This window comes from Acanthochromis polyacanthus, chromosome 3 (genome assembly GCF_021347895.1).
Source record: "Acanthochromis polyacanthus isolate Apoly-LR-REF ecotype Palm Island chromosome 3, KAUST_Apoly_ChrSc, whole genome shotgun sequence".
Classification (NCBI taxonomy): Eukaryota; Metazoa; Chordata; class Actinopteri; family Pomacentridae; genus Acanthochromis; species Acanthochromis polyacanthus.
This window is the reverse complement of record NC_067115.1, coordinates 16107841-16129661: the sequence shown is the minus strand read 5'-3', so window position 1 is coordinate 16129661 and position 21821 is coordinate 16107841. Positions and strand designations below refer to the sequence as shown.

At 40.2% G+C, this 21821-nt stretch overlaps 1 protein-coding gene across 1 annotated transcript in view; it reads right to left on the bottom strand.

Annotated features, from left to right (window-relative positions):
- adcy9 (adenylate cyclase 9) overlaps positions 1-21821 on the bottom strand; it is a 46784-nt gene that overhangs the window by 8022 nt on the left and 16941 nt on the right. Inside the window, exons 2-9 of the mRNA XM_022189445.2 lie at positions 9487-9683; positions 8869-8976; positions 8443-8717; positions 7732-7834; positions 6413-6630; positions 5388-5547; positions 1680-1822; positions 21-50 (exon numbers count right to left, since the gene is read on the bottom strand). Of these exons, the coding sequence (XP_022045137.1) occupies positions 21-50; positions 1680-1822; positions 5388-5547; positions 6413-6630; positions 7732-7834; positions 8443-8717; positions 8869-8976; positions 9487-9683 (1234 nt within the window). The remainder of the gene's footprint in view (positions 1-20; positions 51-1679; positions 1823-5387; positions 5548-6412; positions 6631-7731; positions 7835-8442; positions 8718-8868; positions 8977-9486; positions 9684-21821) is intronic.

The window sequence follows — 21821 nt, the reverse complement described above, 5'->3', positions numbered from 1 at the left end:
TTTCCAGCGGAGACACTCACCCATGAACTGGAAGGCTGTTATTAGTGGAGCTGAAAGAGAATAGAGCGGTGTCAGTCAGGGGAACGGAACAGTCACATACATGCACACAGACACACAATACGCACACAAGAGACCACACAGGATGCATATGTATACAGATCAGATTATCTTTTTTATAGCCTTGGAAACAGGTAAATGTATGTACCATGAAGCTAAGTGGCTAAATTATTTAATCCTCTGAAACCCAAAACCCAATGGTGGATTTGAAAGGTGTGGTATTTTTTCAAAATTGTCAAAATTGCACCATTGATCAGAGCAGGACACTGTAAAAGCGGTAAGAATCATCACATTTACACCTTTGAGACAGTTCTTGAGCTTATCATATGTGAATTTCAGTTTTTGTCAAGATAAATTAACTAAACCCAAGCTTAAAATTGTGATATTTTATCAAAATCACTTAATTCTACGTACCAATTTAAAAAATGGCAAAAATAAATAATTTTCCCGAACTAGATTCCGTAAAAATTAAAAATTCTGCACTCCACATCACTGCTGAAAAGGAATGAGCGACCTGACTGAAACAAACAGTCATGGCAAACAGTCAGGGACTTTTTTTGGCCAAACGTGGTTGAACTGCAGGCTGTGCTTTCAGAGAGACAAGCATGAAAAAAACAAAAGCAGTAAAATACAGTATTGTATGTAGAGGCACATTTTTTCCCCACTACTGGTAACACGTGTAAGCACTTGGAAAAACATTAAACATGCTGATTTTAGTTTTTTTTTTCTGTTTTTGAAAAGGAAAAACAATCAAAGAAATGAAACTTTCATGTTTTTCTTCTTTCAAAATGATTTATGGCAATTTTTTAGACTGCATAGAAGACAGTTTATAGTTCTAACTTCTAGCCATGGTTGTGCTGTTTCCATAGAGGAGCAGGATTTTATATTGCAGTGAGAAATTAGTTAACAGTGAGTAAAAATGTAACAGGAGCAAATAAAACAAGTTCATAAGCTATTTGGGATTCAGATTGTTTAGGAACAATAAATTCATGTATAAAATTGACATGATTAATTGGAATCAGCAGCAAGGGGTGTAAAATCTACAATTACAGGAAAATGCAAATTTGTGTTTTTCACATTGTGTTCGTAATTCTTACCTTTTCTGTATGAGCTGCTTATAAAACTAATATTCGGGGATACATTGGTTTCTTAGACACTTGAGTGATTCGTAAATGATGATCACCATTTGTTGATATTCACATATATATATATGTATATGTATGTGTGTGTGTGTGTGTGTGTGTGTGTTTGTGTGTGTGTGTGTGTGTGTGTGTTCTTGTACTTGCTACATGGTGAGTACCATTTTCTGCATTTAACTATCAAAGTGAGGACATTTTTACAAAGTGAGGACATTTTGGCCGGTCCTCACTTTGAAACAGCCATGTTTGAGGGTGAAGACTTGTTTTTAGAGAACAGGTATGAATTGAGGTTTGGTTAAGGTTAGGGTAAGGATTAAGTTTAGGCAATCAGTTGTGATGGTTAAGGTTAGGGTAAGGCTCTAGGAAATGCATTACGCCTATGGATGTCCTCACTAAGATAGAAGTACAAACATGTGTGTGTGTGTGTGTGTGTGTGTGTGTGTGTGTGTGTGTGTGTGTGTGTAGGTAAGTGTTCACTTGTACCTGTGCAAGGGACTGTAGAGCAACAGCAGCAAAGCGACTCCTGTAGCAGTGGCCAGGACTGAGCGCATCCAAAAACTGAGCTGACAGAAGTTGCAGTACTGGATGATGGCCAGGATGGTGGCACAGCACAGGAACATGGTCACCTGGAGGAGAAAAAAAGAATCACGGAAGTGACTTGATGAAGCCACAAACAGAACAATGGGTAAGGCTCTCTTTAAGCTCTAATCAAAAACAATAAATCAAAGCTTCCTTCACATGTCCAATTGTTGTATCTGCTGTAAAAAAAAGAAAAAAAAACACTGATAAGCCACAATAAGTGGACTTTTGACACGTAGTCGAGGAATATTGATAAACGGTGTAAAATCAGCATACAGCAGAAGTGAACAAATCACTTTGTTGGTGGCAGCTGAATAGCATTTAACTCTTTAAAGTGATCTGACTTACAGTAAGTGCTACTTGTCATTTCCAGAAACATTCCATTTTTTTTCTTACACAGTACATGTTTTTCTCTGCATTTCTTTTTGCCTGTCCCTTTGCATGCTAACAATATTACAACATGCTACCTAAAATATGGAGGTTACAAACAGGTTACAAATACCCAAAAAGCAGTCTGGGTTACATTTAAGACCTTAACCACCCATTAAGGTTTAATTTACGTTAGTTCAGTGAGTGCACATACAGTTTTAGTTTCTATTTCTGGACCAGTTCTGGTTCATTATTTCATGTTCCAGCTTCACTTATAGTTTTTTGGTTCACCTCGATTTGGATTCAAGATGTGTGAAATGTGACTTTCTTATGACAACTGTCCACTAATAATGGTACTTATTAATGTGTTTCCAGTCATTGTCATTGTATTTATTGTGAATTACAAAGAAGAAATCATGACAGCAGGATTGTAAGCTTAGTGCAAGTATGACAAGATAAACGGAACAGAAAGCAGTTTCTATGAATTTTTTTTTGCAACATTTTAACTGTGAATAGATTATTTGACCAGCTCCAAAACTTTCAGAGAAGTGTAAATTAAACAGCCGATTCAGTAACACCTATTTTTGAGTGTCTGACTTCAATCTGACCTAAAAATGATTTTGTGAACGGTTCTATGACCAAAGAGAGAAAATTCTGTGATTTTTTTTTGGCATTCTCAGAGCACATCTTGGTCTCAGTGCTCATTTCTTAACCTGAATATTTTTAACATTAGCAACTTACAGTTTAGCACCATAGAATTAACAAAATGCAGACATCAAAAGACAAATGTCATCTTGTTTTTTTCTCTGTTTTGTCTTGCTTTGGTGTCTTTCCAACTTATTCTTATTTTTTATTTCCCTCGTGACGAGACGTCGTTAACATCCAGTATGATATCATTTTTGGAATTCCCGTCCTCTACAGTCAATTCAAATGCTATCCAAAATCTACATGCTAACTGCAAATCAAATCAAATGTAAGGAAAGGTTTTTCAAGGTCAGAAAAGAGAATTTGGTCTAAAGCAGGCTGGCACAGCCTCTCAGTTATACGCAGTGTTCCATTTGTGTAAACACATGCAGACAGCAGTGGTAATTTGGTGACATTCACAGGTTGTTAATGATTACACTGACAGGATAACATCTTTTTCCCTCTCATCCGTACACATGTCCTCCCTCTCTGCCTGCCATGCCCCCCCTCTAGCACTGTTATTGGGTCTTAATATCTTCAAAGGCATTAAAGTCCAGAAAATTGCATGTCTAATTAACAACTCTCCCTGAGACTACCGCTTTGATCTGCAAAGCCCCTGAAGAGATGGAGAGAGCTGAGGAAAGAGACAGAGCAGGGTGGGAGAGGATTGGATCGAGAAATCGGGTGTCGAAAAGCAAGACATCAAAACACCTCACATCTTGCAAGCAGCCGTTGGCTCAAAGCTGCAGAGTCAAACTCATACAGAGCTGGATGTGGCCTTGACTCAAAACAGCACAAAATGCTGCAAAGTGTGGTTGTTCTCAATCTTCTCACATGCAGGATTCAGAAAAGAAGAAATGTCAACATTTCAGGTGCCAAGGTCCACAAGCAAAGTCTCCTGAAGCCTCTCAGCTCTTTTCCCGCTACAGTTCCTATCAGGGCTAATGCCAGCTAATGAATCTGGGGCTTCAGACCAGAGCGGGAAAGATGTCAAACTTGCCTCTGCTTACGTTGGCTTCAAGACATCAGTGACGGCAAACCATAGCAGCTTGAAAATGCAAATATTGCCTCTAACACAATTAGCAGTGGTCTTTGTAACAGCAGAGGTGCAGCAGTTTCACAGCAGGAGCAATAAATCAGCTGCAGCAGCAGGAGTAATTAGTGTGTTTAGGTTAGATCCAATTTTCTATTGTTGATCAACCCTATACTCCAGAAGCTGCATGATTCTTTAAAGAATGTCCATCTGCTGTCATCAACAAGCACCAATCTGTCTTTGTCAACCACATTTATCACGCCACAGTTATGGCCAAAAAAGTAATCCTGATTATTTTTGATCAATTTTCAGATTGTTTATGATAGTTATTCATTGATTCAAGCCACTAAATATATTGATTGGACTTTTCCATTTAACTTTACAAAGCAAATGTAGAATTCTGCTTCAAAATAAAAATAATCTCCACCCAAATTCATAGTATCTTCTACAGGCAAAATACAGATCAAATTTTACCCAAAACCTCTTCTTACTGACAGATGCTACAATTCAATGACGCTCTCTAAAACATGTCACTTGTAGGCTGTAAGGGAATCTAGCTGGGCACAGAGAAGCCTCTAGTCTCTGGTCAAATATTACATTGAAAAAAGTTAATTAACACATTTTAATTTACCCCATTTGGGGCAAAGTGATTTTATCTAAGTGGCCTATGACTGTAAATATTAACCATAGTCGAGCATTTCATTTGCCAGAATCCTGATTCTGACTTGTATTTAATCAGTTCTGCAGCCCTGCCGTCACTGTGAGGTGAAACTTGTTCGAAAACCTGCCATTCGTGGTTCGTTGAAAGGAGGGTTGCCATAATTCTCTACTTTACAGTCAAATCTCTGATTTACGATAAGGAAATATTCTGAAAGAGAAAAACAAGGGAGTCATTCTCAGCCTGCAAATCAACTATGAAATAAACAGGTTTCTAAATAGCAGTGACATCCACATCTGTACTGCAGCAAGTGTAATGCGTTTACACTTACTAAGCCTATCTTTTTGCACCTTTAGATAGGGGTACCAAATGTGTCACATATTTTGAGGTTAGGGCTACACAGTGGCTTGGCAGTTAGCACCGTCGCCTTTCAGCTGGAAAATCCCCGGTTCTTGTTCCAGTCTGGCCTTTGGATCGGTTTGCATGGAGTTTGCATGTTCTCCCTGTGCATGTGGGTTTTCTCCGGGTATTCTGATGTCCTCACACATTCCAAAAAAAATTCTGAGGTTAAGTGATAATTCTAAATGGCCTATAGGTGTGAATGTGAGTGTGCCTGTTTGTCTCTGTATGTAGCCCCACGATTCCAGATGACCTGTCCAGGATGTCCCCTGCCTTCGCCCCCCCAGCGACCCTAATGAGGATTAGGTGGTGTATAGATAATAGATGGAAGAATGGTTGGATTTTGAGGTTATTAGCAAATGTTTACACCTTGATTTAAAAACAGATCTGTCTTTTAACACTGTGACTGTTTAAATTGTGAGCTCCAAATCTACTCTAGTTGAATCTCTGTCATCAAATGCACATTTACCTGGAGGGGCAAGTGGACGCTGCAAGTGAGATGGGACAAGACGGAGATGGCAGGAAGGGAGACCAACACGGCCCCAATCACATGACGAGAGATCCAGCCAGAGACCACCAGGAGCAGGGAGCGAGTGCAGTTCATCACCTCCTCCAAGTAGAAGGCCATGCTGCAGGAGAGGAAAAGAGGACAAAGTATTAGGAGAGGAATACTAGGGATGTGTGTTGAATAAAAAACTCTTATTTTCTCTTCAGCTGTTCCCCCTTCCTCCTACCTCTTTCCACTCAGTCAGGGGAAAAGCTGCAGCACAGTCTCATTACTCCTTAATTAAGACACATTATTAAAACAACAATGCTGTCCAACTCCCAGCAATAAGATGAAGATTTATTACCCATTTATGCAAGGCAATAGAGTGAAAATTAATTCATTTTTAAATACTCTCAGCGCACACTCATAAAACACAGCACAAACTAGATGAAACACATGTTTAGCACTTTGGATAACTGGAAAATCCAAAGAGAAAAGTTTCTATTTTTTCAGGTCTGATACATACCTGGTACCACTACGTTATTAAGCCAGTTTCTGAGCCAGTATAAAAAAAAATGTACACAAGCCAGTTGAATCTGAGCAGGGAAATTAATCCATTGTGGGGGAGAGGCCAAAGAAAATATAAAATAATGTGTGCTGGTTTCAGTGGAGAGTTACAGTGCTGCATGTTGGTCTGTCCGTGGTTTTAAATCTTGTGCCACAGAAGCCCGAGAAACATAGACAATTATTCAAATTGACTGCCTCGATGGCACAGTAGTGAGCAACAGCATAAACAGCATATTCAGATGCTTTTCTATCTAATGAAAAAATGCTAAATCCCTATCATTTGCTTCAGTGACTTATCAAAGTTTAGAATAATGTAAATATTGTGCTACAAAAGTGTCATTCTGAGCATTTTGGTTGAAACATTTTTGATATGAAATGTGTGCACACTCGCACAAAAGCACAACCACAAACATACAGTCCATCTGCCCAAACCTGCTCACCGTATGGAGAGCACCAGGGAGGCCAGCTCCAGCAGACCGGCCAGGGGAGCCAGGGCCAGGGCAGCAGGAGCCGGAGAGCCCACAGTGGCTGGGCTCACCAGGGGTGGGAGGAAGCAGGCCAGAGTCAGCGCTAAGAAGACAAAACAGCTGAGGAGAACATCCAGGAAGGAGCTGAAGGTGGAGCTTGCAAATGTCTGCACCTGAACCTGGTTTTTCACCTGGAGAAGAAGAGGAATATGAAGCTGATTTTCCCAAAACCACACCTGCAACTCTCACTGCACATTCATAAATGTTTTACCACCATGTTTCTCTAAAGGCTTTGGAAAATACAGAACAGTTCAAATTATAAACAGGGTTAATGTTGAGTAATATAAATGTTAAATACAGACACACAATATGTATGTAATGTGCACTATAAGAGAATTTCTTTGCCAGTGTTATTATGACAAGCTACAGCTATGAAGGGTGAGTGTATCAAACATGATCTTAAAATGAAATATTTTATCTTTGTTTGTAAAAAAAAAAAAAAATACATAAATATTTTCATCCCCAAAAAGAAGGATAAGAACCAATGATAAGGTGTGATGATAATAGGAGGAGGAGAAAATCAGATCCGTTCACTGTAAGCTCCTTATCAGTGTCGTTTTGCGTGATCACTCAAGAAAATGTAAAGGACAATTTCAGGACATCAGCCTCATTATTGAGTAGATTTGTTTTGATAGTCTCAGTGCACAGTAAAAAAAAAGTGCCTTTTTTTAATAACAACTGTTGAATAAATATACCAACAATAGTTAAATATTCACAGCTTAGCCAAAAAGTCCAAACCACATACAAACTTGTTGCAAAAATGCACGAAATGAAGATGAAGTGTTTTTCCCTTTTATTTATTTTTATTTTTTTAGCACTGTAGTAACACTTGCTTAACAGCAGGGGGCTGCAAGACTGTGAGGTCAATGCAGGCCAACTGGAACAGGTCCTGAGTGTGTGGCACAAAATTACAGAAACAAGGGAGTGTACAGAGAAAAAAACTGTCCAAAATTCAACAGATGTATCATAACACTGCTGTTTATCATCTCCCTTTTGGGTAAAATGTTTGAGTGCAATTTAGTTTCTGGTCATTTTTCCCATCCATGTACTACACATTCATATGGGGAAAAGTCACATTTCACCAGTTTTCTCTTATGCCAGATCGATCTTCAGGTTAGAGAAATATGAGACAAATATTAGAATCACAGGTAGGGTAATGAAACAAGTCAATGCAGGGTTCTCATCAGTATACCAATACAGAAGAAAGAGTGTGTTTCTGTATCTGTATGTACCTCCTCCTTGTAGCTAGTGCGATAGGCCTTCTCCAGAGGTCTCTCTAGAAAGTTAAGGCTGATCTTGTTAATGGGTGGCTTGAAAAAGTAGTCCTTCATCAGACTGGGGAGCAGACAGAAAAAAAGGAAAAATTAGTAAAACATGTAATCATGGCTGAAAAGGTAATATTGGAATTTATTTTGTTAATCAAGTATTACATATAAGAATCAAAGTGTGTAAAACAGAATTAAATCGACATTCAGGCCGGAGAAAGCATGCTATGAGTCTGATAACGCTTTCTAAAGTCTGGCTTCTGCATTGGCGTTATCATACGAAAATGAGTGCGGAAAATTATATTTTTAAGAGCATCCTGAGGATTTTCCGCATGGAGTTTGCATGTTTGTCTCTATGTTTCTCGCCAAAAACATTTAGTTTATTGATATATATAATCCCTGCGATGCACTAGTGACCCATCACCAAGTGTGGATGTGAATTCTGAACATGCTAAATAGTTTAAAAAATATCTATTAGATAGAGTCACATCCTGAATATAAACTTTTATTCATAAAATGGAAGCTTGCTGATTAAGAAATTGTGAGAACATAACATCTCACTAATGACCAAATGGATCCCTTTATAACTGAGCACTCTGTCACTAAGTCATGCTCAGTCAGCCATGACTTGAGTGATATTATCAGCTCATAAATTCCACCTTTAACCTCGTTTCTTACCTGTCCTCCCTGATAACATCCACAAAGTGGGCGTCGCTTTTCTGTCGGAAATTCTTGGCACGCAGTTGGATCAGGGCGGAGTGATCCATGCCCGTACCTGTCGCCCCCGGGCCTCCAGCCATGCCAAGACTGGTGCCAGTTCCTGTGCTTGTGCTGGTCTTCTTCTCTTTCTCCTGGAGCATGTCACACAGTGAACTTTGGCTGGCCCGAACTGGGTCCTCCAGCGGAGGACTCAGGAGGCCGTTGGCTGCTCGGGGACTGTGACCTGGGATGAACTGTAAAAAGAGGAGATAAGGAGGTGAAGAAGAAGACACAGACAAAGAGGGACAAAGGCCATGACTCTTTAAGTAGCTTAAGTGACAAATGCTTAAAGGGGTGCTTGAGAAGTGCACTGCTGCTGTCACTGTTCATGCATGTGCAGTGTACCTTGGCACTGGCGGTCTTGTGTTCGTCTTGGCAGCCGTTCAGCACAGCCACATCATCACCCTGCTCTCCCACCGATGACAAGACCACACTTTGGAAGACACAGGGAGGCTGCAGAGAGAACAGGAGAGCAACGAGAGAGAGGTTGACAAATTGAAACATGTACCGAGGCAGTTTGTGCTATAACAACACCATATTTCAAGTAGATATGACTAATTGAGTCATAAATACTTGTGTGCTGACAGTTTAGTTTAGTCCAGCTTGAAGGACAAGCTGAAGGGAAATGCAGTTTCTCATTATCTTCCCTGTAATTAAGACTCAGAAATGAATATGAACACATTTGGAGCCAAAATAAAAGGAGTGGGAATACTGCAAAAAAAAAAAAAAAAAAAGTTGTACACAACCTAATCTGAAAAAGAAAAAGCGCCAGAACAATTGGTCAACAGGTTATGACAACTGTTGTCTTCATGCTGCAGGGGCTGGAGAGCAAAATTCTAATCAGAAAACATTCAATCTAGTAATTTAGTAATTTATGAAGTCTTTTATCATAAACACAGAGTATAAATGATAGTTTGAGCTCCATGCAATCATCATCATCAGTTTATTTACCCCTAGTCTTACCCCAGTCCTGTCTGGTGGTTGGTGGGACAGCAGGGGTTCAGCTTGTGCCCCTCCAGGGATGAGGTCCGGTGTGTGGGGCTGAGGGCAGGAGAACTGGCTGACACTCACAAAATCCCCACCTGGAAGTCCAACTTGAGAACAGCCACACTGCACATCGTGATCCAGCTTCCTCCCTGAGATCAGGTAGGTCTTTAGCCCTGAGACAGCGCAAAAACAGTTTGATTTGCTTAGAACTTTGTAATCATGACTTTTACTTTCACTTTCTTGTTCTGATTTGACAGGGAAAAAAAGAGGTGCAGGATCAAACAGAGAACACAGTGTGTGTTTGTTGTCATCCACAGACACCAAAGTGGTGATAGTTAATGCTGAGACCTTCAGGAAATGCATCATTCTTGACAGTAATAACAAAAACATACGAGGCGGGATGAGCCACCACAACGCACGTAGCAATTCATTTACACAAAACAATAACATGTTACTCCAGAAGTTGTAGTGACCAGCATCAGATGCCTCTAAAAGCTCAAAGAAAGCTGATTTTATCCCCTAACTACCCTTGAACTCCTCGTGCTTGATGTAACTGCTAATGGCAACGGCTACAGTGAACGCAGCATCTGCAGGCAGCATTTTTGGCCATTCTGTATCCACCATGTGCCGTCTACAGATTTCAGATAGAATTTTATCAGTCACAGGTGTACAAAACAGATAAAATAAAGCCTGTTTAAACTGCAGCCTAACTGATCGACATGTTAAATGTAAACCAGTACATTACTGCTCCTATCTAGTTTGGCAGGGTTTTATTCAGACAGTTGGGTCTGTAGCTGATTTGTCACTAAACTAAGCTGACATTGAAAGTAAAGACAAATATAGTATATGTTTATACTATAGCATCCTACAGTCTTTCTTGATTTTTACAAAACACGCTTATGTACAGACTAAGTGCTAAATGTGTGAACTTTTGATTCAAACTGGAAAAATAGAAGAGCTGGACAATGACCATTGGCCTTCAGAGCATTTTGTGAATTTATTTCATGCATTTAATTCACTTGTAAAGATTATGTCTAGTAGTACTCATTCCCTTATCTGCCTATCATCACATATGCTTTGTTGACGCACACACACAAGCAGGCAGTAATGCAATACTGGGTGTTTCACCAACTATGTTTGCACATCAGCCCAGGGCTCTGGCCTATTCACACTGGGTGTAGAGCCAACAAGGAAATACACAAACAGTGGATTAGAGCCATGGCCCATAGCCAGCTGCTATCAGCCTGTCCAGACACACAGTAACCTGGCTAACTGGCCTCACTGTTCAAACAGCTAACGATGCTAACCTTGTTAGCATGGAGATGAGCGGAGGAGCAACTGCAGGCCAATGAGGAGATGTGGTCAGGCTGCATCTGTGAGCTCGCTGCCTCAAGCTATGTTTGTGATGTGCACAATATACTCACAAAGAACAACTTGAGGCCAACGTGTAGCGTATCTGCAACACTGTTTGATCGAGTGTTTGAGATTCTGGATTCCAGACAAATATATTATATTGATGCAAGCTGAGCAAAAATATCAGTCCAGTTTTTTTCCCCCAAAGGTTTTTGTCATGTCTTTTCCAGATTATCACTTCCGATCGAGTAGTAAAACAGTTTGTTTCATGTTTCCTTAATTATTGACAGACACAACTGTCCTTTAATATAAACTTATTTTAATTTATGAATTATAGCGTGCATGCAAACAACCTACTGTGGAGATGTTTGTCTATTTGGTTTAGAAAAGCTCTCGAGTGAGTGAACTCAGTGGCCTGGAAACAAAAAACCTAATTTAATGATGTTAAAAAGACTCCCAGACTAAGGGAAGCACTTTGGAAAATCCTTCAAAAAAAAAGTTAATGCAGCTCCTTTCTGACACACTGACACTTTACTTTTGAAATCTAATGTCTTTGAACTGTCCATCCTTTCATTAAATTTAATGACACTTTCATATACTTAATTTTTATTGTTTTTATATTTTATTATACACTGCATTTTACATGTTTTTCAGTTTTTTTCTCTTCAATTATGTTTTTGTTCTTTTTCTATTTATCAGTTTCAAACAGCTGTGTTCTTTTGTCAACTTGTCTGTGCTGTTTTTGATTTATGACATATTTCATTCAGCTGTTTCATCATATATATATATATATATATATATATATATATATACACACACACACACACACACACACTTTTGCCTGTTAAACACTTTCTATGATATTTGTGTAGGATAAGGTGCCACATAAGTAAACCTGTTTGCTTAATGTATGACATGAAGAACTGTTTTTTAAGAAATGAGATCATTGAGGTTCACAGACATCTCTGCCACAGTACCTAAGAATTACATCACTGACACATACCATAGTGTGTAATTATTTTTTCTCCATATATGAGAGCGGCAAAGAAAAGTATGAAATTCTTAAGATGAGAGGGAGGATTCATTCAGTGAAACTGTTCAGGACCCAACTGCATGTCAAGTCAACTGACATGTGTATTTTATTTTGTAGGGAAAAAAGCAAAGTTGTGCATTTATGTGTCCGCCTGTTGAAGTGTGACTGATGAGCATCCGACCTGTATGTGCGTCAGTCTGATGCTGAGTGGGTGTGTTCATGAGTTGGTCTGTGTCCTACAAAATACTTTGAAACATTTTTTTGTGAATCAAACACACACACATCTATTTCATTCAGTCCTCCTTTTCTGTAGTGAACCACTCTGTCTTTCTTCGCTCTGCAGTGAGTCAGTGTAAAACCAATCTAATGTGATAATGAGTACTCCACTGGAACACTGGGTACAAAACAGACAGTTGTAGAGGCACGACTGCTACAAACTAAAAGGTTTTAGGCTTAAGAAATGCTGTACAGCTTTTCAAACTGGCTGGATGTGAAATTTCAAGAATTAATGACGTAAAATAGAAACCTTCTTTCAAAATTTTCAATAATTTGGTCTATCCAGTAATACATGCTGCAAATATACTCCAATGCAAGATACATACTGATGGGAGTTTAGGCACAGCTTTTTTAATGCTTTCTTAGCTGTATAAATAAGAGTAGTTATGATTTGAATTTATCTTAGGCCTTTGAAGCCTTTTGTTGTGGACCCTAGGACAGCATAGCTTTTCCAATGGTCCCCAAAAGGTCTGCCGCTGTCGCTGTGCCAACCATTAGCTCCTAGGCAGTAGATGTGAACACAAGCTTTTCGCAAAAAGAAAAACATACGGCTGTGAATTGCTATTGATAACTCACCTTCCACTATCTATGTATTTTCATCTCGATCCCCAATTGCATACAAATTCTGTCGCTAAAACGTTGTACCTTTTGTAGTCACCACATCTTTCAGGAGATTGTCCAGTGACATGTAAAGCAGCACTCATCACAACGATCGTGAATAAACAAATGAAGGAACACCTCTTGGGAAAATGCTATTCATCACTGTGCTGGAGCTTTAAAAAAAAAACTTAGCGAAGAGAAAATTTAGGCCTCTGAGGTCAGAAGGTGTTAGAAGTAACTAAAGTACTTTCATTGTTCATGGATGAAAAGCCAAGAAGTTCCTGACTCAAGAAGCCTACATCTGTACGAAACTGGTCAAGATACCAAACAGTAAATCTGATCACATAAGAAGTCAAGAGAGGTAAAAGAGCCTATTTTAACAATCTGTGTTCCACCGGCATTTTTCAAAGCAGGCATTTTGACTTGTCATAGTAGGAAAGGCGCAGGCGTTAATAACACTTATAATGTCTCTGATCGATTCTGATGCCCCAGTAAGCCATGACAATGTGACAGGGAGCCAGTACGTATATCATCTTTTCTGTCATTGTATACATCATGAATAGTCTTACTTTTGCAGTCGACTGAGATCAGCTGCTGAAGAACCTCAAACTGTGATATAGCAATAATCTAGTTTTTGTTTTTGTAAAGGCTAGAAAATACTGTAGCGAGAGATACACACAGATACTGACTTGAGACACTTTTTTTGTGACCTGCCCTCCTCCTCCAGCATGCCTTCTCCATAACAGGCAAAATGCTGACAAGTTAGAGACACAGGCAAGATAGTAAAAACAGACAGTTGCAAACGGCACAGAAATGGTAAGGAGGGGGGGGGAGGAAGAGTCCCAGAGCACTCTGAAGGCCACTGAGTTTAGCATGCCTCACATAACCCGCATTCCTCGTCTACTTCCATTTCAGCTTTCTAACTTTATCAACAACCTGCTCTAAACTCTAAAACACACCTTGAATTGTGAGGGCGATGAAATGCTTGACATAACAGACAGTGGAAAGTTGCAGTTTTCCGACAGCAAAGTGCACAGTAAGTTCATGTGAGAGTGCGTCTGAGTGCAACGGTATCTGCTGCCTTCCGGATGCAGTACATTACCTCAAGTACAGTATCTTCTCTGTGTCTGTCCAAGCTCTACAGGATAATAAAGCTAATTTGTTTGTGTGAGTGTGTGTTATTTTGTGTATTGATCTTTACCGGGCTCTGTAAAGGCAGCATTCTGGGAAAGAAACTGACACCAGCACTCTAAAGTCTCAGTGCAGCTCAGTGGGCTTTATTGATTTATTCAGGCCAGCTGGCTGGAGTAGGTAGGGTTCATCCGGGGACAGCTACTACTACTACTACACCGTACACGCACACAAAGACACCAAAATGCCATATGCCCGTACGTTTAGCAATACATACACTAGAGGACTGAAGTGCCTGGCCAGCCTAAACAACATGTCATATGATAGCATGAGTGCAACGTAAGTGAGTGGAGATAAAGGAGGTGGGCCTGGGATCTTTCTGCATGGAGTTTGCATGTTCTCCCTGTGCATGCGAGAGTTTTCTCCGGGCACTCCGGCTTCCTCCCACAGTCCAAAAATATGCTGAGGTTAATTGATTACTCTAAATTCCCCATTGGTGTGAATGTGAGTGTGATTGTCTGTCTGTACATGTAGCCCTGCAACAGACTGGCGACCTGTCCGGGGTGTCCCCTGCCTTCACCCTAAGTCAGCTGGGATAGGCTCCAGCACCCCCGCGACCCTAGTGAGGATAAAGTGGTGTATAGAGAATGGATGGACGGATGTATCATCTTGAAGTTTGTACTTGTTAGTCATGCTTGCTATTGTAAAAAAGATAACGTAATCTGTATATACATATGAATCATGTGTGGTTGTGTGTGGATATTGTGCGTCTGTGAGCATGTATGTGACTGTTCCTTTCCCCTGACTGACACCACTCTGTTCTCCTTCAGCTCCACTAATAACAGCCTTAATGTTCAGAGGTGAGTGTCTCCATGGAAACAGCAGGTTTTGACTGATGAGTGACAATTCAATGGTCAACAGGACCAACAGTTGAATTTGATTGTCTATTGTACAAAAATTGAAGCACGTACAACATTTCTCTGTCCACAGGTGTTATCAACAATGGAAAAATAGGGGACTCTACATATTATAGATATTTTATTAGCAGGTGCTAGGGTTCAGAGGCTTAATTTTTCTGGAATAAGCTATCTACACTGATTTAAATTATAGACTTCTTGCACTCTTTATATGCATCGCTGCAAAAGAAAATGCAGTGTGTACTGTATACGCAACACCCCCCAAAAACCCATCAACGGAAAAAAAAGAAGTCATTTTGTTCCATGCCAGAACAAGGATAATATCAAGCTACATTTGATGTATAATGCAAGAGCTACAAAACAATTTATACTCGCTGAAACACTTTTATGTCCAAAAGGCTTAAATCTCGATAGGGTAAGAGAGGTTAGAACTTAATGGATAAAATTAAACTGGAAGCAGTGCAGTGAAGCAAGTGTTAGTTACTTATTCTGAGTTGATTCCATTCAATCTACATTCTTCTTCGTCTATTCTTCAGGCCCAGTTTAGGTTTCTTCAAGTCAGGCACAAATTTCCAAATTTGTGAAGCCTTTTAAGCTTTATTGAAAAACCAACTAAAACAGCCCGCACACAACACATTCAACCATATTTTTGTGAGCGATTAGAATAACCCTTACCTTAACTCACATTCAATCCAACTTTGAAGCTCATTATATGCCACCACTGTCTGAGGTTACTGTTTGCTCTTACAGAGACTTCAGTCTGCAGCTGTGCAATACACAATACATATACTATCTTTTAGATCACTATTAGGTTTTTGATCAATTTCTCTCTTCAGCTCAGATGCTAACTCACCTCCTCGCAGTTCATCATTTTTCTTACTTTCGTTAGAAGACAAATAGAGTTTATTAGCATCAACCAGCATTTTCATTTCTAACAGAGACTGCTAAAATCAAGGCTGAAACAAAGCTGTGTAGGTTGGCAACAAAACACACAAAGCCTCATTACAAGTTTACCACTAGTGATAAAAAAATACACCTCAAATCCTGAATTCATTGAGAGTGAAGTGAGGCCAAGAGCTCTTCATCGGGAAAACACTAATTTGGACTTGAAGATGTGCTTAACCACACAAACACAGTCAATTACTACATTTACAACAAACAAATATAAACCGAAGCTGACAGCTACTTTTTTCAAGTACCACCTTTGACCTCTGCATCAGGGATACGCTATTAAAGAGAGAATGCAGGCTTTATTTCCACTCCAGTCCATTCCTCTTTTCTGATTTAATGATTGCATTTGAGCTCTGTGTAAGTAATTTAAATCTAAAATCTTCCAGGTGTCTAACTGGATAAACACCTATATAAAATTAGAGACATCATTTTCAAACAATTGGTAACCGTACTTTCAGTGAATGAGGCATTAACTACAGTCATCAATAGAAGAACAAACTGTTTCCAATGTTATTATCTCTTTAGCAGTTCATATTGAGCACTTCCAGAGCTTGTAAGTATGCAAAACAATAGGAAAATAGAAATATCGGTGCAGTTTAGCACAGAAAACCTCTCTAGATTATTTTTTTACATTAATTTTATGTTTGTGTATAGAGTCCATATACTATTTTTCCAAACAAGCCTCTCTTTTCAGGAAGTATGCAGCATCTGCCTGTCTGAGATGTGTATCCAAACACAAACCTGCCATTTTCTGTGTGTATGACTCATGCAAGGTAGAAAGTGCAATCACCTTCGCCGTTCATATCCTCAAATATGAGAAAATACCCCCAACTTTCAAACACATGCACACTGCATTCATGAGACAAGTATGAAGGATATATACACACAAATCCATCAGTCAATCAGCGAATACAAAGATGAATGGAGAGGAAGTGTAGTTGAGTCGTCACATTCCACATGCACATTTGAAGGCCGTATACATCATGGCAACACAGACACACACACCAGAAAATTACTCCCCCAACTCTCTAATGCTCATGAAGACATTTTTCTAATGCAGAAAGAAACACTAATTTGTTGCTTTTCTTGTTTTTTTTATATCAAATATTTTACATTTCAACTGTTAGAAAAAACATTTAGTTGGAGCTGACTCCTTTTTTCTGCCATTACAGACCAAAAAATGAACTGTTACAGCACATTACTGAAACATGCCCTACATTGCACACCGGCTCTTACATAATAACTCACTCATAAATATTGTTGAATGATTGCACAGCTTTGCATTCCTTAATACACACACTGTTACCCTCCCTAACCTGCCCTACTCACAAACAGACACAAATTCCTGCAAGACGCTGAATTAAGAAATACACGGTGCCATAAAAATGTGCAAAACTGCCCACATACACATGAGAAGTTCTGCTGGTGGAGCATCTGGGTGAATGTTTCAAGCTAAAACTGACATTTCAGACAATCCCCAAAGGTCCATCTCAGTCCGAACTCTGCACTTCCTGACAAATGATCTTTGACCCCACGGCAGCTTCCAACCACATGATCAAAACCATCCCCAGTGACCCAAAGGTCGCCGGCTCCTCTCCGGTCCCACACACAGAAAAACTGAACATGAGAGCACATACAAAAAGAAAGATACCTACGCGACTTCAAAATTGAAGCCGAAAAGGACTAATTAAGGCTGGCGGTGCTTTAACGTCCCTCTCTCTTTCTTTGAGCTGCTTCTAAGTTTGTTCTCTCATTCTTCACTTTCATCTTGCTGCTTGGAACAGCCAGAAAACAAACAACTGCAGCCCTAAAAATAGACTTCAACTTGTTTTTCCTTTTTCACAGACTTGGCATTCCAACTGTCCAACTTTGCTCAACTGTTGCCCTAACCTTCACCTCCAAACTCCTCTTTTGTCTTGCCAAACCTTATATCTCACTGTATCTCGCACTACCTCACTTTAAAACTGGCTCTGTCTCGTCTCGGCTGTCTTGTTTTCTCATCCTTGAGCCATCTGTCTTTCACTTAAAAACTGTCTCCCACCACTCACACCTCTTTTTTTCCCCCTCTCCTTCCCTTTTCCCTACCCTCCAGTTTTCTCCCTGGTCGGTGGCGGGTCTTGAGAACGGAGCTTGACAATAGCAGAAGCCTCCATATTTGGACACGCTGATGGGACCGAGGGATGAGGCTCTCACACGATCCTCCTTCAAAATACCCTCCCATTCCTCCCTCCCATCCATCTATCCCTCCCTCCCTCCTCCTTCCCTTCTCGCTTTTGTGCCATCACTTCAGTCCAGGGAGTTCCTCAATCTCTCTTTCCTCCCTTTCTCTCTTTTTTTTTCTCTCCACCTCCTTTATCTCCGTTTTAAATCCCCCTGCAGGAATTTAATGAAGTAACTACGGGGAGCATGGCGGATGAGCGGGCATGATTTCTTGGGTTCGGGTCAAACACGACGCCTTCGTCACATCATCCCTTGATTTTAACTGGATCGAGGTCTGAATGCCTGCGAGTCACGTCAGGAAAGAACACAGCTTTCTGATGTTTGGGTGCCTAAAATTTGCTTTGTTTTTTGCTTAAACATATTTTAATTCAGTGTTGTGGTCAAATAGCATAAGATTTCAAAAAACTGCAGATTGATTAGAAGAACAGGAGTTGGAATACAGTAAATCAAAATGCTCCCAAAACCTTTTTCACCCCTAGCACTCTACTTCCTGCTACTTTCTAATTACACCAATTCTAATAAATCTGAATTAGTAAAAGTTCCTCCGAAAAACTCATCTCTGTGCATCAAAGTTACAAATTTAGATGTTTTTTTCCCATAGAAATGGCCTATTCCTGCCTTAAAATAGCTTACAAGTATGTTTACACTGCTGCATCCTTGCTAGAACTTGCAGATCCATGAAGTCATCACCCATCTTCCCCCTTGCAGCTCGAGCACCCCTACTCACCTATGACTCAAACAACGTAAAACGACTCCACACAATACAATGACAAATTGTAATCTTGGAGTAATTTAACCATCCATGATTGAATGGAAACCAATTTTGAGGAAGCAAACAACACAGAAAGCCCGACCTTGCAGGATTTGTTCCTTATGTTTGTAACATATAAAACCCCACTAGTCTCAATCCGAGTTTTTGAGACTGACAGTGATACACTGCAGTTTAAAACTGGAAGCAGTGGTATCAACTGCCTATTTAGCTCATGATACATCTTTTAGCGTATAAAAAAAAAGCATATGAACTTGTTAACAAGGGAAAAAACTTGACTTTCACTGCAGGAAGTATTTTAAAGACATCATCATTCACTGTGTTTATCAACGGCTCTTCCCTCAGTAGGTCCTACAAGTGTGTGTGTGTGTGTGTGAGTGTGTGTGTCTGTGGCATGTAGTACAGTGGGTTGACAGGAACAGTGACGCACTCCAACTGCCACTGCGTCACTCTGATAAACACACAGACACACACACACACACACACAGTTGTTAAAAGGCATTTTAGTGTCTCACTTCAGAGCCTGCGAGTCGCTCTCGGGGAGGCTGCTGCTCGTCGGTAGAGGACAGTCCTTGAGGAACAAAATGACCAACCTTGGTCTCTTTGCAAAGGGAGTGCTGGTGACGACTGACACGTTATTTTGTTTCATGCATGTGCACACAATTTGTCCACATATTTACTCTGATGCATCAGTGGGTTAAGGCAGAGAAGCTTAACTTGAAACGCATGCAGCACAGCGACATGCAGCTAATATCCTTATAAGGCTTTATCATCATATGACATATTTTTAGTGCAAATGTACTTGAATTGCATAGAGTCAACTGAATCATTCATCTGCTGCATGGGGTGAATCATTCTGCTGTGTGCCATGAATTCACAATGCAATCATCAATCACACGCATAGAGACACACACCTCCCTTGCTGCCCTAAGCTAGACTGTGGGAAATCCTTGGAAAAGGGTCATGACCAGAAAATATGCTCCTTCTTCTCCTCCTTCTCTCCCTCTTCTCTTCATCCCTCTAATGTAACACAATTCTCTCTTTCCACAGACCACCAAAGAACACTGCTTCACTGGCTGTCTGCAGTAAGACTTCACTGATACAGGTTTTGTAGGCCACTATCTATCTAAAGAGCTATGTCACTTGCCGTTCGATTGTGGCATATTTCTGTAAAATAATGAAGTTTGGGAAAACAAACTACAGTCTCACTACATTTTTGTCAACATGTACTCAGAGAGAAAACTACCACAGGGAGGAAGAGATTAATTCTCTAGTTTTAGAGGGGGTGGGCACCTCTCAGCTCTCCTTAACTGGACATACCCACTCTCAAGGAGTGTGGCCACTTTTTATTTGTGACCAAAGGGCACGCTAGGAAACAAGAGGAAATTACTGACAAACGTGGGCAGGTCTCCCTGCATGTACAGTCAAACCTCTACAGATGATCCAGAATGCAGCAGCACGTCTGGTCTTCAACCAGCCCAAAAGAGCTCATGTCACTCCCCTGTTCATCTCCCTTCACTGGCTTCCAGTTGCAGCCAGAATCAAATTCAAAACTCTCCTCCTGGCTTACAAAACATTTACAAGAACGGCGCCAGCCTACCTGGACTCCCTGATCCAGGTCTACTCCCCTTCACGCCCACTTCGCTCTGCATGTGAGAGACGCCTGGTGCTTCCAGCCCAGCGCGGCTCGATATCTCTAGCCAGACTCTTCTCCACTGTTGTTCCCAAATGGTGGAACAAACTACCAAACTCTGTGTTCTGCTGAGTCCCTTTCTACTTTTAAGAGACAATTGAAGACTCAATTGTTTAGAGAACACCTTGGCACTTAATCTGACTCCACCTTAGGGGTAGAAAAAGTCAGGTGGTCCAAAACCCAGCACTTATTTAGCGCTGACAAAGTTAATTAAAAAAAGGGGGGGTTGGCAATTCTTCTGCAACTAGACGGCAACACCTTTGACCAATCGCACTTGAAGCACTTTTTGCACTTACTACAGGTTTTTCCTTATGTCTGAATTCTTGCTTGTGTTGTACGTCGCTTTGGACAAAAGCGTCTGCTAAATGAAATTGTAGAATTGTAGATAAAGCAAAACTCCCCTCCAGAAATCCACCACAAACTGCACCTTATTAGCAAAAAATTATGTCAGTTACCCTATCATGTCATATTCTTTTCACTGTGGATACACAGATGTGTTGTGGAATTTATATAACATTTATGTTTGCAGGTCAATCTGACCTACATGCTTTGACATACTTCATGGACACAAAATAATGATGTGTCTTTGTTGTTATAACTGGCATGATTCTGTTCCGTTTGGCTTGTAAGAGTAAAAATACCTTTGGCTGAAACATGCTGCTGCTCATAAACAAACCTGTAAAAAGGATCATGCACAGGCATTAGCGGTTTCTTTTAGATTCATATATTATATGACATACAGCTTGGATATATTCTGTTTTTAGCCATGTCAGAGATCTTTGGATGGAGTGTTGTTCTCTTAGTCCACCTCTGTGGGTAAGACAGAGAAATCTCTACAGCTGCAAGGTAAGTAAAATTTGGTTGACATTCATGGTACCCAGAGGATGAATGCTTTGGACTGCTAGACAGCTGTGGTTGAGATTTTTGGCTTTTAGTCACATACATGTACTTGTACTCTTGAATGAATTAGTATGAAACATGGTGCCTATTCATGATAATAGAGGCATTTGTGTAATTTCAACAATTTACACAATGACAAAATGTAAAAGAAATAATGGTAAGAGGATGAATCCAAAGGACTTTGGTGATTTCCAGGCATTTGGTCAGGACAGGGGGTCAAAACTTTCACTTTTCATTAATTATCACAACATGCAACTAATAGTTTGCCATACTACTTTATTTGCCTTTTTAGACAGACAAGATTGGCACTGCTGCACTTTGACACAAACAGTTTTAAATGCCGATCATGACCATGGTGGTTGTCACTGTGTCGAACAAAGTTCAAAATAATTGAACACCTGTGCAGCAAATGGAAACAAGGCTTCCAGTCAGGGGCAGAATGCTAATTAGTGGAAATGCAGATAATGT